This window comes from Schistocerca gregaria, chromosome 2 (assembly GCF_023897955.1).
Source record: "Schistocerca gregaria isolate iqSchGreg1 chromosome 2, iqSchGreg1.2, whole genome shotgun sequence".
Taxonomy (NCBI): Eukaryota; Metazoa; Arthropoda; class Insecta; order Orthoptera; family Acrididae; genus Schistocerca; species Schistocerca gregaria.
The window spans coordinates 703,483,674-703,497,871 of NC_064921.1; the positions used below are offsets into that span (position 1 = coordinate 703,483,674).

General features: G+C 38.9%; 1 protein-coding gene across 4 annotated transcripts in view; it reads left to right on the top strand.

Moving 5' to 3' along the window:
• The window catches only part of LOC126334816 (lysophosphatidylserine lipase ABHD12), a 96,194-nt gene that overhangs the window by 22,558 nt on the left and 59,438 nt on the right, over nucleotides 1-14,198 (top strand). For all 4 annotated transcript variants that reach the window (XM_049997457.1, XM_049997458.1, XM_049997459.1 and 1 more), the window contains exons 3-4: nucleotides 7,748-7,866; nucleotides 13,793-13,898. In XM_049997457.1, coding sequence (XP_049853414.1) covers nucleotides 7,748-7,866; nucleotides 13,793-13,898 — 225 coding nt within the window. The remainder of the gene's footprint in view (nucleotides 1-7,747; nucleotides 7,867-13,792; nucleotides 13,899-14,198) is intronic.

A 14,198-nucleotide genomic window follows, 5' to 3' on the forward strand; every position in this document is an offset into this window, starting at 1 on the left:
TGAACTGCCGTAAATCGGTTGCTTCATGGACAGCTCTGAGCCAGGTGCCCTGTTCCATGCATTCCACTGACCCCAAACAACCACCATTTGCAAATTCAGTGGTATCAAATGAGAACTCTTGAAGGGCAGGGTGGAGGTGTGCTGTGCTTTCTGATGAAAGCTCTGCCTCTGTGTCAGTGACGGGTGTTTGTTGGTTACCCAATTTCTTCTGTACTTTTTCATCACTGTTCTCCCACACCATCAAATCATCAGCAGACAATGTTGCCATTGCCTGTATTGTATTCTCTTGCCACTTGTCATGTTATCCCCCACCACTATGGAAAGAACAGAGATAGTGCACTTTTTTGTTTCAGACAACTTTTCTGTTCTCTTCCTTCCACTCTCAAACAAGTTACACTTCCACGGTACATTTCTTTTGTTCTCAGTACAGTCTGCTTCTCTACAAATTTCCGTCTTAGTGCCTCCCAGACTTTGTTACTGCATACAGTGTTCTATGCTTTCTATTAATCCAGGAAGACCATTAGTAGATGTCTCTCATACTCATAGTTGTGTTCGTGCAGCAGTCTCGCTGCAAATATGAGACCTGTTGTGAATCGTCCTCACAGAAGCTATACTTCTCTCCTCTCAGCTGCTTTTACACTATTTTTTGGCTTGATCTCTCCAGAATCTTCTCATGAATTTTGCACATTGGCACATCAGGGTAATGCCCCTTCAGGTTTTTCTGTCCTTTCATCTTCCTTTCTTGAAAACAGATACAGTTATTCATATAATTATTCCCTTCTTCAAGTTTTCAGGAGTTTTTCTTTCCTTCCAAGCAGCTGCCATAATGCTATACAGTTTGTCTCCTCTTTTCCATTTGGTTTCAGCAAATCATCAAAATATGATCTCCACAGTTCTTTTAGGTCTTCCTCCTTTCCTCCCTCATTCCCATTTTCCTCAACCATTTTTACATTTTCGCCATCCCTCTTCTCCAATTTCTTTATTGTAACATACAGTAATTGCTTATTTCCTTTACTATCATGCTCTATATGTATATTTTTTCCATCCACTTTCTCTTTTCCCTTACGACAACTTTTTGTACCTCCCTCTTTTCTACTTTATATTCACTGCTTGCTTCTGATGTCCTTTGTGGACACTATACTCCAAATGCCTTCTTCCTGGTCCTCAAAATTATCCTTTAACTTCAGAATTTTGCCAAGGTGCTCATTGTATCTCCTTCTATGACTGGATCTTCCACACACCTTGTCTGTCATTTCTACCAGTGTGTTCTGAAATCTCCTCCATTCTTTTTTGGCATTTTGTAGCTCACCCAGTGGGATGTTAATTATATTTTCCTCTGATAGTGTTTCTTCGTTTCTGCTTCTTTTAGTGGCCATACTCTTATTTACCAATCTTGGTTTATTGCTCATTTTCTCTCCTTCACTTCTCTGATGTTCATTACTAACATCCTAATGATCGCTGTCTAAGGCCTCTGATGGTATTACCTTGGCATCTGGTGTAATCATAGTTATTTCAACATCTGTTGACATATAAGGTGTCCAGTGAAGAAGTCTTTGATTTCAAAATTAAATGTTTCAATAACTAAGATAGACAGACAGACAAGTGCAACGAATGTACTATTTATTGTGAAAGCTGCGAGAATTTTATACAGAAGTTTTGAAATAGTTTGAAAAGCTGCTTACATATGGCACTGTAATCGCAATGTATAGTGCCTATAAATAAGTGTGCCATAGCTTGGAGAAATCAGTTCCACTATTGAAACGTGAAAGGAGGTTAGTGTACTGCAGGAAGAGGTTGAAATCATGTGTTCCATTGAACAATGTGTTTTTGGTGCTGGAATACCACAAGTTAGAACAAAGTCCTACGGCAACAAGGTGCAGTATTCAGACACCATTTAATGTTCCGAAGGTCACCCAAGGTGAAAACCATTCACAAGCTCTTTGTCAAATTTCAACCAACAGATGGTGTTGCTAATAATCTGGCTGAGCATGTTGGCTCCAGACAAAACTGTAGTTACTCCAGAAAACGTTGCTACAGTTTCTGGAATTTCAATATTCAACAAAATTCAGGGAAATCCATCTGAAGAATTGCAGCAGAGACTGATTTGAAGAATTCCACCACACAGAAAATACTGGGAAGGAGCCGGCACATGTTTCTGTTCAAAATCCAAAGCCACCAGGTCAGATCTGTATAAGGCTTTGATGTTGGCTGTATCTGGTTCACAGATGAAGCACACTTCCACCTGAATGGAGTTGTGAGTAAACAAAACTGGCGATTTTGGGGTTTCAGAAATCCCCATTTGTGTAAAGCGAAACCACTGTGTTCTTCCCAAGTCACTGTCAGGACTGTGGTATGCCGCAGAGGCATTATTGGCCCCTTTTTTCACTTGAGAAATGATCACTAATGTACATTGCGTTTTAGTTTTGGTACAGTTTGTCACCACATAGCTAGCATTGAAAGACCAACTGGGCCCTGATTGGTTTATGCAAGATGAGGTCAGACCAGATTGCACCAAACAGGTATTTTGCTTTTTTGATGAATACTTTAGGAATAGTCATTGCATTGGATTATTGGAAATTTACTGATACAAGGATGGGCTGACCTCCATATTCATCCGATCTGACACCCATGTGAATCCTTTTTGTGGAGCACATTAAAAGACTGGAACCATTCATCTACATTGGATGACCTTGAATAGGTGATTTGTGCAGCATGAGAGTCCATTTTCACTGACAAAGGGAAGGCCTTAGACATGACCAACCGATTCGGCTCAAATTTGGCAGGTCGCTTGTGTACGACCTAAAATGAAGGAATCTAAGAGATTTTGGGTCATCACCCCCACGTTTTTGAAAAAATCACCCCTAAATTTTATGACGAGCAAGCGACTCAAAATTGGTGGGATCAGTAGATAATTGTAAATAGAGCATTTTTCATCGTCAGGTATGGAGTCTGAAAAAGCATACTTTCACTTTTCCAGAAATCGAGGAAAAAAACTTTTACAACTGCCACTTCTGTACCCACATGGTAAACACTTTTCACCGACAGCACCGATAGCTCAACGGCCAAGGTAACTGGCTGGTAATTGGAGAACCTGGGTTCTTCTTTTTATTTATGTTTTTCCATATCTCAATTGATAGCGATAGGAGGGTTAATAAGGTAAATAAGTCAATAAGGAATTATGATAATAAGGTAGGCAAATAAATTTCTCAAACCTCTTGGGATAGTAAACAACTAAAATGTTACCCCAGGTCACTTTACAATGGCTCTTTCAGTCACTGTTACATGTCCGCACTTTTCAGCGAACAACTAGATGGATGGTACTTGTCGTATAAATATTCGGAACAAATATACTCACGACACCAATAACATCTAATTAATGCAATCTTTCGACAGCTACACTATTCCTTCTGAAGAATCGGCGGAAAACAAACTTGGTTTACATTTAAAAATATGTCTTTTTCAGGAATTAATTTTGATGCGTACTCTGCATACGATATCATTGCCCAAAAAATCGGTGCTGAAAGTTTCTTATGAATTATGCTGTGAATAGTTATTGCATCCGTGTAGTTTAGCAATTCCCGCTGGGTTTCCAGAATCACACTGCAATTTTTAAGGCTGGAAATAAAGTTTTTAACCTGGCAATAGAAATAAACATCACACGGCTGGCACATAGGTGTGCAGTTTGGTGGTATTGCTTTTACTGTGCATATCGGCTGATCCTTGCCATCTATAAACATTGTATCATATATATTGTAGTATTAATTCGTCCACTCCAGGAATCCAGTATTAGACAAAACTTGTTATCAGAAACGTATGGTTTTAAAACATTCTCAAGAAATATTCTGTAAATCACATTCGTCAGTTTCTTGGATTTGGAGCAGGTAATGTAAACATTTCCAACGAGTCGGTTAAACGATTGACCTCTCTTATAACCCAAGGACCAGATGTAACAAACTGCTTATTTGCTTCTGTCTCGGGTTCTTCGGCCGACGTTCGTGTGATGATTTTGCTGACGTTTCGCCAGCACGAGTGGCTGGCATTGTCAAAGCTTCACCCTCCATTGCCGGAGGTGAACTGGAGCCGGGCTCGCGGCCGCAGACTATATGTACCTTGCGCGCCAACGTCCGAGGGCTTCTCCGCGGTCATTTCCGGTGCGTTTCTCCTCTTGCTACCTGCTACGGTCGTTCTCTGCAGTACGGGAAGCCAGGAGCCGTTTACCTTAAGGCTTTCTTCTTTCTTGTTGAAGCTGTTCCCGTGTTTGTGTATTTCTACAGCTTCTCTGTACAAGCGGGTGTGATAGTGCTTCTCTACAGCCAGAATTTCTGTGTCGGTGAATTTTATTACATGTACCTGGTCGGTCTCACTCAGTGCGTGTTCTGCCACGGCCGATTTTTCCACCTGTCCCAACCTGCAATGTCGCTTATGTTCTTTGATCCTGGTGTTGATTGATCTTCCAGTCATTCCGACATAAACTTTCCCGCATGTGCATGGTAAGCGGTATATTCCTGACATTGCAAGTGGGTCCCTTTTATCCTTTGCCGATCTAAGACATTCTTTGATCTTCCTTGTCGGTCTGAAAATTGTCTTTACGCCGTGCTTGTGTAATATACGGCCGATTCTGTCCGTCACTCTGGGAATGTATGGCAGAAAGGCCGTACCCGACATTTCTTTTTCTGGTTTCTTACTTCGCCGGTGGTTTGGCTCTGTTACACTTCTAATATCATTTGTGGAGTACCCATTGCTCCTCAGAACACTTTCCAGGTGTTGCATTTCGCGTTTAAGGTGCTGCGGCTCACATATTCGTGCTGCTCGCGTTACGAGCGTCTGAATCATGCCTCTTTTCTGGCTCGGGTGGTGGTTTGACAGTTTGTGCAGATATCGGTCCGTGTGCGTCGGTTTTCGGTACACGCTATGTCCCAGGTTTTGGCCATCCCTTGTGACCAGCACATCTAGAAATGGTAGTTTTTTGTCCTTTTCCACTTCCATGGTAAATTTTATGTTGGCGTGGAGGTTGTTCAAGTGTCTTAGGAAGTCACCGAGCTGTTCTTCACCATGGCTCCACACGACGAAAGTATCATCGACGTACCTGTACCACACCTTAGGTTTACAAGTCGCCGAGTCCAGTGCCTGTGCTTCGAAATGTTCCATGAAGAAGTTGGCCACCACTGGACTAAGAGGACTACCCATGGCAACGCCTTCCAGCTGTTCGTAGAAATTGCCATTCCACGTGAAATAGCTCGTGGTGAGACAGGCATGGAAGAGCTTCATGATGTCTTGCGGGAAAATGGAACCGATGTGCTCCAGAGCGTCACTGAGTGGCACTTTCGTAAACAAAGAAACAATATCAAAGCTGACCAGGATGTCGTTTGGTGCAAGTTTTAGTTTCTTCAGCTTCTCGATGAAATGTCCTGAGTCCTTTACGTACGTGTCGGTCTTCCCCACGTGCGGCTGGAGCAGAGAGGCCAAGTGTTTTGCCAGTTTATATGTCGGTGAGCCAGGAGCGCTAACAATCGGTCTTAATGGAACGTTGTTCTTATGGATCTTAGGTAATCCATACAGGCGAGGTGGTAGGGCTTCTGTGTTGCGCAGGTATCTCTGTATGTCCTCCGGAACAGAAGATGCCTTGATTAACCGATTCGTATTCCGTGTGATACGCTGCGTCGGATCTGCGCTTAGTTTTCGGTACGTCGTCGGATCTAATAGGTCTCGGATCTTTTGTTCAGCAGTTTGTCAACAAGTGGCCACGAAAGTCTTTTACAAACTAAAAAAAAACAGCGTCAGTAACTTCGCACTTGCCATCGTCTGTGACAAGCCCCCAACTATATATTACAGCACTATTCGAAGGGTGTACATCCTCCATTATTCAGATTATGCACTTGAAGGATATGATACAACGAACAAGAACTAGTTACTACGGCATAAACAGACGAGCTAATTACTACAAACTACATACAGTACTCGTCATATGTTACATACGGAAGAACACTGTATTCATTCACAAAATGTACTTCATTCGATGCATTAACGATGGAAAAATCATTATGTGTATCCACGAGGTTCGAGGCAGCCTAATGACAGAAAACAAGTCTTTCCAATTGATTTCTATAAGGCTCGTGCTGGACACCTTCACTCTTCCAGGTTCACAACTATAATACGACGAAGAGGCAACCGGGACAACATAACTCTCCCAGTATGCATTCTTTCCTATGTGTTGCGTGGTTGGCTATCTGTGTTGCCTCGTGAGGAATTCGCAGCACTCTTACTCGGAGTTGGTTTTCATGTGACAAGGCTTAAAACTTTAATACTTTACTAACTCACAACATTAGGGAAATTAGTTTGCCTACTTATCATTCATTATTGATTTATTTACCTTATTAACCCTCCTATCCCTATCAATTGAGTTATGGAAAAATACAAACGAAAAGAATAACATCCGCTAGGTTTCTTCGAGAGTCAAACCCAGGTTTTCCTATTCCCAGCCAGTTACCTTGGCCACTGCACTATCGGTGAAAAGCGTTTACCTTGTGGGTACAGAAGCGGCAGTTGTAAACTTTTCTAGAAATCAAGGAAAGAAACTTTTACATTTGCGGACCACATACCTGATGATGAAAAATGCTCTATTTACAATTATCTATCGATTCCTCCAATTTTGAGTCAGTTGCTCTTCATAATCTTTAGGGGTGATTTTTCTCAAAATTGTGCTGGTGTTGACCCAAAATATCTTAAGAGTCCTTCATGTTAGGTTGTGCACAAGTGACCTGCCAAATTTGAGCCGATTCGATTGGCCGTGTGTGAGGCCTTCCCCTTGTGAGACGCTACAGGACGTGATGGCAAATTTCTTGCTCATTTGCTGCTCCTCTATACTATGAGTGATGGACGTTTTGAAAAAATTTGAAGTGTCTACGAAGACTGCGTGCAGAGAATGAATTGATTTATGGCCATTAATACTGTATGAGATGCACAGTGTGCAGCGCTATGTGTTACCCCTTTTGGAACTATTTCAAAACTTGCGTATAAAATTCTTATAGCATTCACAGTAAATGTACCATTCATTGTTCTTGTCTTTTGACCTTAGTATTCGAAATATTTAATTTTGAAATCAGGGACTCCTTCGCTGGACACCATGTAATAATCAACAACATACCTGAAGTGAAATGCTGTCATCTTGTTTTCTGTGATAAACAGTTTATGGGCCACTGTTGCGTCAAAAACATACCTGGGGCATTCGTTAAGAGTTGGTAATTACATAATCACCATTGTATTTGTTTGATTGTCTACCCTGTCATCTGAAAAACTACAAAGTAGCAGAGCATTTTTACAAGTTAGAATACTCATGCAACTCATTTTGTGTTAACGGTTGCCTATACAGTTAAGATCTACTCATTAATCAAGCTTTGCAGCATGGTAACTAAAGCTGTACACTGACTTTCAATGAGGCAAATACTTTGTGAAAGGCTGCAGAGTTCACAATATTCAGCATGGATAAAATAACATTAAAAGACACTGTTATATTGGATATGTAACATAAAGTCAAGTGAGGACAGGGTGACACAATAAATACATACTTTAGTTGTTTCACTGCTACTGGATTTTGTTATTACTTCGTAGGCAGAAGATAAGAAAAGGGGAAAAAAGAAAAATCAAAAGAAAGAAAATGTAATAGTATCATCAGAACTTTCTTTGTCTGAATATGTTTTTTTTTTAAGTTAAATTTTTTCTGTTATATTTGTTTTTCTCTTTTTTTCAGAATTGTCTTGACGACACTGAAGATATTTCTAGCAGTATTGCTTTTTATATACATTGTTGTACCATTCGTCTTCAGATATACATATGCTTTACAGAGGACAATGATATTCCTTAATTTTGGTATGTATATTTGTTTTATATGGCATGTCCTATATACAGCTTGTGGTTTTATACTTCAAATTTTCATGCCATTTGAACATACATGGTGAGTCGTCTAAGACATACACCTGTTATTTTGTAAACAGTTCCAGATATCGAAACAAGGTTTTCTTTTTCTGCTATTGATAGTATCCTGAGTGACATATAATGTTTTGTGAGGATAATGATCTGAACTGTGGTATCAGTTTAGGCATTGAATATCTGGAACTGCACATGGAAAAAAATGGTGTTAAGTCTTATGTGACTCGCCCTGTATGTCGATACGTAAAAAATATCTCAAAATTTGATGCCAGAGTAGTCTGCAGTGCAACTTTGATTTCCAGCTTTCTTCCCCCATTCCTCATACCATTTTCATTGCTTGTACATGTTTCCCAGCAGACTTAAAGTCCTCACTGTTGCATTATCTCGTTAGCACCTTTCATCACAAATTAATTTCTCATTGATTCATGCATCATGTTTAGCAAATCCCGACATGAAGTAGGGCCTGTAAGGGGTGTGGAACCAGTCAAGGTATACATTAACAGGTAGGAGCAGCCCCTCCAGTTCATTGTTTCAACAAGAATAAACTATATAACAACATACTGCCTTTAATAGTTATTTGTAAGAAATTGATGCCAAATGATGATTTTAAAAACTGAACATATTTTAATAGTATCATCTTCATACATTCCCATATAAATGATTTCTGTAAATAAAGCCTGCTGTTGTGACTCAGCTTGTGATAAATTGTGATATGGCTAGAGGTAAGGAAGAAGCAGTTTTTATACCATATTCCCTATGGAAGTAGACATTTCATTTTCTGGTATGGGTTGTAAACATTGTGCACTAAGTGAAATTGGCAGCCCTAGGGTGCACTGCAGATGGCAGCAGAATTTTCTCTCTTACCACAGAATGAACAATTGTAGTTTTTAGAAAAAGTTACAGATTTATTTTACACATGTTCATCTTAAGTCAGTTGGGCCACAGTGCACAATGGCCGGATATTGTGTGTGTGTATGGGGAGGGGGGGGGGGGGGGTTGTTCTCTTTCTGAAAGAGGTCTGTTTCATCTGAAAGCTTAATTGTTTAGCAGTCTGGCATTTTTCATAATATTGTTGTAGAGAGCCCATACATCTTTAAAGAAATAGGAGGAACTGGGTCGGTCAAACAGTCATATAAAAGAATTAGAGATAGATCTGAGTTAAGTCTGTAAAAGGTATCTTGTGACTTTTAGGTGTGTTTGTTGATGATCTGCTTGTAGTCTTTTGCATGTTTTGCTTATTATCTTCTGTGTGTGCCAACCTGTTTACCCATGTGTAATACTTATTAGCTTGTAGTTTTCATTGACGTTGCAGAAACTATCATTCGAAAGAGTACAATAATCAAATATTAACTGCTGTATTCAAAATTTGTGTTTTTTTTTTCCCTCATATTATTTACCAATGAAGATGCTGTTTAAAAGACACAAATATGTTACTTTGGCATTACGGTTTTCAGTCTGAAGACGTTGTATTCAGCTTCCTTGCTACCCTATCCTGTGCGACCCTCTCCATCTCATAATAACTACTGCAACTTACTTCCGTTTCAACCTACTTACTGTATTCATCTCTTTGTATTCCTTTGCAGTCCCCCAAACACGATGATTCTTTGGTGTCTCACTCTTTTTTCCTAGAAACTGATCCCATACTTTTTTAGTCAAATTGTGCCACAAATTTCTTCTTCACCAATTCTGCTCAGCACCTTCTCATTAGTTCCACAGTGTACCCATTTAATCTTCAGCATTCCTCTGTAGCGCCAGATTTCAAAAATTAATACTCTCTTCTTGTATAAACTGCTTATTGCCACTATTTCAGTTCCATACCAGGCTACACATCAGACAGATACCTTCAGAAAGGGCTTTTTAACACTTAAATTTATATCTTCTGTTAACAAATTTTTCATCTTCAGAAACACTTCTATTACTGTTTTAAATTTTATGTCTTCAGTATTTCAGCCATTGTCCATTATTTTAATGCCCAAGTGACAAATCTCATTCACTACTTTTAGTGCCACGTTTCTTAATCTGATTGCTTCAGCATCACTTGATTTAATTTGATTTAATTCCACTACTCGTGTGTTACCTCCATATATGTTAGTTTTTTAGCCTCCTTTCACGATATTTTCCATTCCGGTCAATTGCTCTTATGTGTCCTTTATAGTGTCTGACAGAATTACATCATCAACAAACATCAGTTTTTATTCCTTCTCCTCGAACTTAGATTTTTCCAAATTTTTCTTTGGTTTTCTTTACTGCTTGCTCTCCAGATTGAATAACACCTGGGATATGCTATAAACCTGTCTTCTCAACCATTGCTTCCCTTTCATGCCTTTCAACTCTTATAAATACTGTCTGGTTTGTAGTAAGTAACATTTTGCTCTCTGTAATTTATTCCTGCTATCTTCAGAATTTCAAAGAGAATATTCCAGTCAACACTGTTGAAAGCCTTATGTAAGTCTACAAATGATGTAAATGTAAGTTTACCTTTCCTTAACCTATCTTCTAAGATAAGTCGTAGGGTCAGTATTGCCTCACATACTCGTACATTTTTCTGGAGCCCAAATTGACCTGCTCAGAGGTAGGCTTCTACCAGTTTCACCCATATTTTACAAATAATTTGTCAGTATTTTGCAGCCATGACTTATTAAATTTGTTGTTTGATAATATTCACTGTTGTGACTCGCTGATCTTTCAACATGTCGCCGCGCAGTTACGCGCGTCCTCTACATGCGGCGCTGTCTGCCAGCCATGCAGCAGCTGCGCCACCTAAGTGGCCAGCCAGCCAGCGGCCACTAGACTTGGACTGAGTGCTGATTTGACTGTTACTGTGTACACGTCTTACTTTGTCTACTTGCTCTGTGACTTACATGTATTGTCATTTTTGAAATATGTTTGTTCAACTTGATGTTACAACATTCATATCTGTCAACACCCTTTTTAATTCTTCATGAATTCTGACAGTATTATCCCTGTCTCATACATCTTGCACACCAGAGGGAATAGTTTGTTTATGGCTGGCTCTCCCTGGAGGGAATGTTGTCTGCTGCAGGGGTTTCGTTTCATCTTCGGCCTTCCGGTGCTCCAACAAAGTCTTTTCACAGTATTGTATCTCTCATTTCATCTTCATCTATGTCCTCTTGCCTTTCTGTAATATTGCAAGGAAGTTCATCTTCTTTTATAGTCCCTCTATATATTCCTTACACTTTCCAGATTTCCCCTCACTGCTTTTTCTCTGAGCTCTTGATATTCATAAGCCTCCTTCTCTTTTCTCCAAAGGCCTCTTAAATATTCCTGCAGTAATGGAATATGCTTCTAAATCCGTACATTTGTCCTCTCCACAGTCTGCACTTCTTGTCAGTTTTTAGATATTTGTATTCCCTTTTGCCTGTTTCATTTGTTGCATTTTTATATATTCTCCTTTATCAGTTAAATTCAGTAGCTCCTGTGACATTAAAGGATTTCTGTTAAACCTTAACTTTTCTTGCATTTGATCCTCTGCTGTTAAAATTATTTTGTCTCTCAAAGCTACCCATTTGACTTGTGCTGTATTCCTGCTCCCTCTGAAACTCTCAACAACCTCAAGTCCTTCAACAGTGTAGGAAAAGACAGAATGCTACTTACCATTAAGAAGACACGTTAAGTAGCACACACGGATGTGTCTTCTTTATGGTAAGGAGCAATCTGTCTTTTCTTACATTGTTGATATTCCCATCTGGTTCTTTCAAGTTTATCAGTCGACCTCCTTAATGTCCTACCTTTTTGCAATTATTCAATTTTAATCTAGTGTTCAAAACAAATAAAATGTGATCGGAGTCCACATCTGCCCCTGGAAATGTCTTGTGCATTAAAATCTGGTTCTGAAATTTGTGTATTACTTGTATACAATCAGTCTGAAATCTTTCAGGTACTCCAGATATCTAGCCTTATTTCATGATTCCTATGCCAAGTGCTAGTGATGATTAAATTATGTTTTGCACAAAATTGTAGCAGACAGCTTCCTCTTTCATACCTGTCCCGCAGTTCATATTCTCCTACTATATTTTTCCTTCTCTTCTTCTTCATGCTAGCGAATTTCAGTCACCTACCACAAATTTTCCTCTCCCTGAAGTACCTGAATAAATTCTTTTATCTCGTCATACATTCTTTCGATCTGTTCATCTTTGGTTTAGTTGGCATACAAACTTCTACTACTGTTGTGCGTGTAGGCTTTGTGTGAATCTTGACTATGATAATGCATTCACTATGCTGTTTGTAGTAGCTAACCTCCATTCCTATTTTCTTATACATTATTAGACTGATTAATTATGACTATTTGATTTTTTATTTATATCGCTGTGCGCATCTGACTGGAAATCCCGTTCCTCCTGCCACTGAACTTCACTATCTCCCACTCTATCTAATTTCAATCTATTCATTTCCCTTACTAAATTTTCTAACCTACCTATGTGGTTAAGGTATGTAACATTTCATAATCGAACCTGTAGAATGCCAGTTTCATTTTTCTGCTCTGTGTGAGCATTTATATGAAAAATCATGTCTCTTTGTATACAAAAGGATTTTATTAAATTTTCTGCCATAGTACAAATACATGAAAACTTTAAATTAATTCTGAGAGAATGGACAAGGTAATTTATCAACATCTCAGTATCAAATTTCTCCTATTCTATTTGTGGTCATAGTTTGGGGATGTTAATTAAATGTGTGTAACAATTATGTTCAGGAAGAAGTGGATGGTTTTCTATTCGTTAAACATTGTCACTCCTGTCTAGTAATTTCTGTTGAGAGGAAATGATTTATTTAGGTTGTGACAGTAAGTTGTGGAGACAGTTTACTTACAATTCCATCTACTGTATGGATTCATACTTCATAGGTACATGTTGCAGTCGAGCAGTGTTAATGATCCAACAATCAGCTGTGTAAAAGATAGTTGTAACTATATCACCATTTATTGAAGACACTCTGGGAGTAAAGTTACTCAACGAAACAAGGTGTGCCCACTATTTCGGGAGCATTATTTGGATATGTTGCGAAGGTCTCGTAGATGGAAGTCGAATATGTCCTTCACGTTAAGTGAGTAAATTGTTTTGGAAATGTCAATTTCTTTAAAGACATAGAAGACATTTTTCATATTTTGTTTGTTTGTGTACATAACAGAAAATTTTAAATATTTGGGTTATGTCTTTGTAATTGTCAAACTTATAATGCTAGGAAAAAGTGAAAGCAATAGAGACCAATAGATGTGACATATCGTTATGGCAGTGGTTGTAAATCAGAGATGCACGGGGCTCAAATCCATCTCTGGTCACCCTAATTTACATATTTTATGATTCTCTAATTCTCTTTAGGTGAACTATTCATTCAGCAGACAACAGCTTGTTACTTCACCCTTTGAGGTGGGTGAGGTGGTGTTCCATCTCAGTGAGACGAAACCACCTTCAACTGAGTTGGTGTTTCATCTCGGTGTCATTGTAACATTAAATTGTGATATTGGTCAAAGGATTCTAATCAGTGACAATAAAAAAGAAAAAGCAAAAATAGTAGTAACAGGTAGTTTCTTCCATTTGGCAGGGAATGGTAAGAGACCTGATATGCTGCTGAATACTTCAGTGCATATGTAAAGTTGACCGGTCAGGCCACAGTGTAGGTGTAAGTGTGTGATTGAGTTACTTATTTTGTTTGTTAGTTAGAGAGAGGGGGGGGGGGGTTGTGCAGCTACAGTAATAATCATTTTCTAAGTGTGTCTGTCTGCTGTTCAACTTTTCCTCTGTGGGGTAAGCAGTTGGTTTCTTCCCTTACCATTTTTATCCTCCACAAAAAAAGAAAATTGTTAATATGTGTTATGAAAATGCTTTAGGCTTATTTTTATTTTCAGTGAGGTGGCCAAGGAATCCTGACTTCAATGTGCCAAAGAAGTATGGTCTTGATGGGACCAGAAATTTTTATGTTAAGACAACAGAGGATGTTCAGCTTGGAGTATGGTAAGTAATCCTGGTTATTTTTATGTTTAAGTGAGTAATTTATTAATTAGTTTGTAACTTACATTTATTTTATGAGTGAACAATGGGCTGTAGCCTTCATGGAAAACTGATTTTGTAAGTGTGAATTTTTTGGAATGCAGCATAGTGGCTGTTAAGTTGCAACTTACTTTCAAATTATTAAGGTGAATGATCTATGAAACAACCGCTCTACTGTAATAGTATTTATGCTGCTCAGTTGTAGCAACGTGTCTGTACATGATATAGATTAAGTAGAATGGCAAATGCTTTAAGTAGATATAA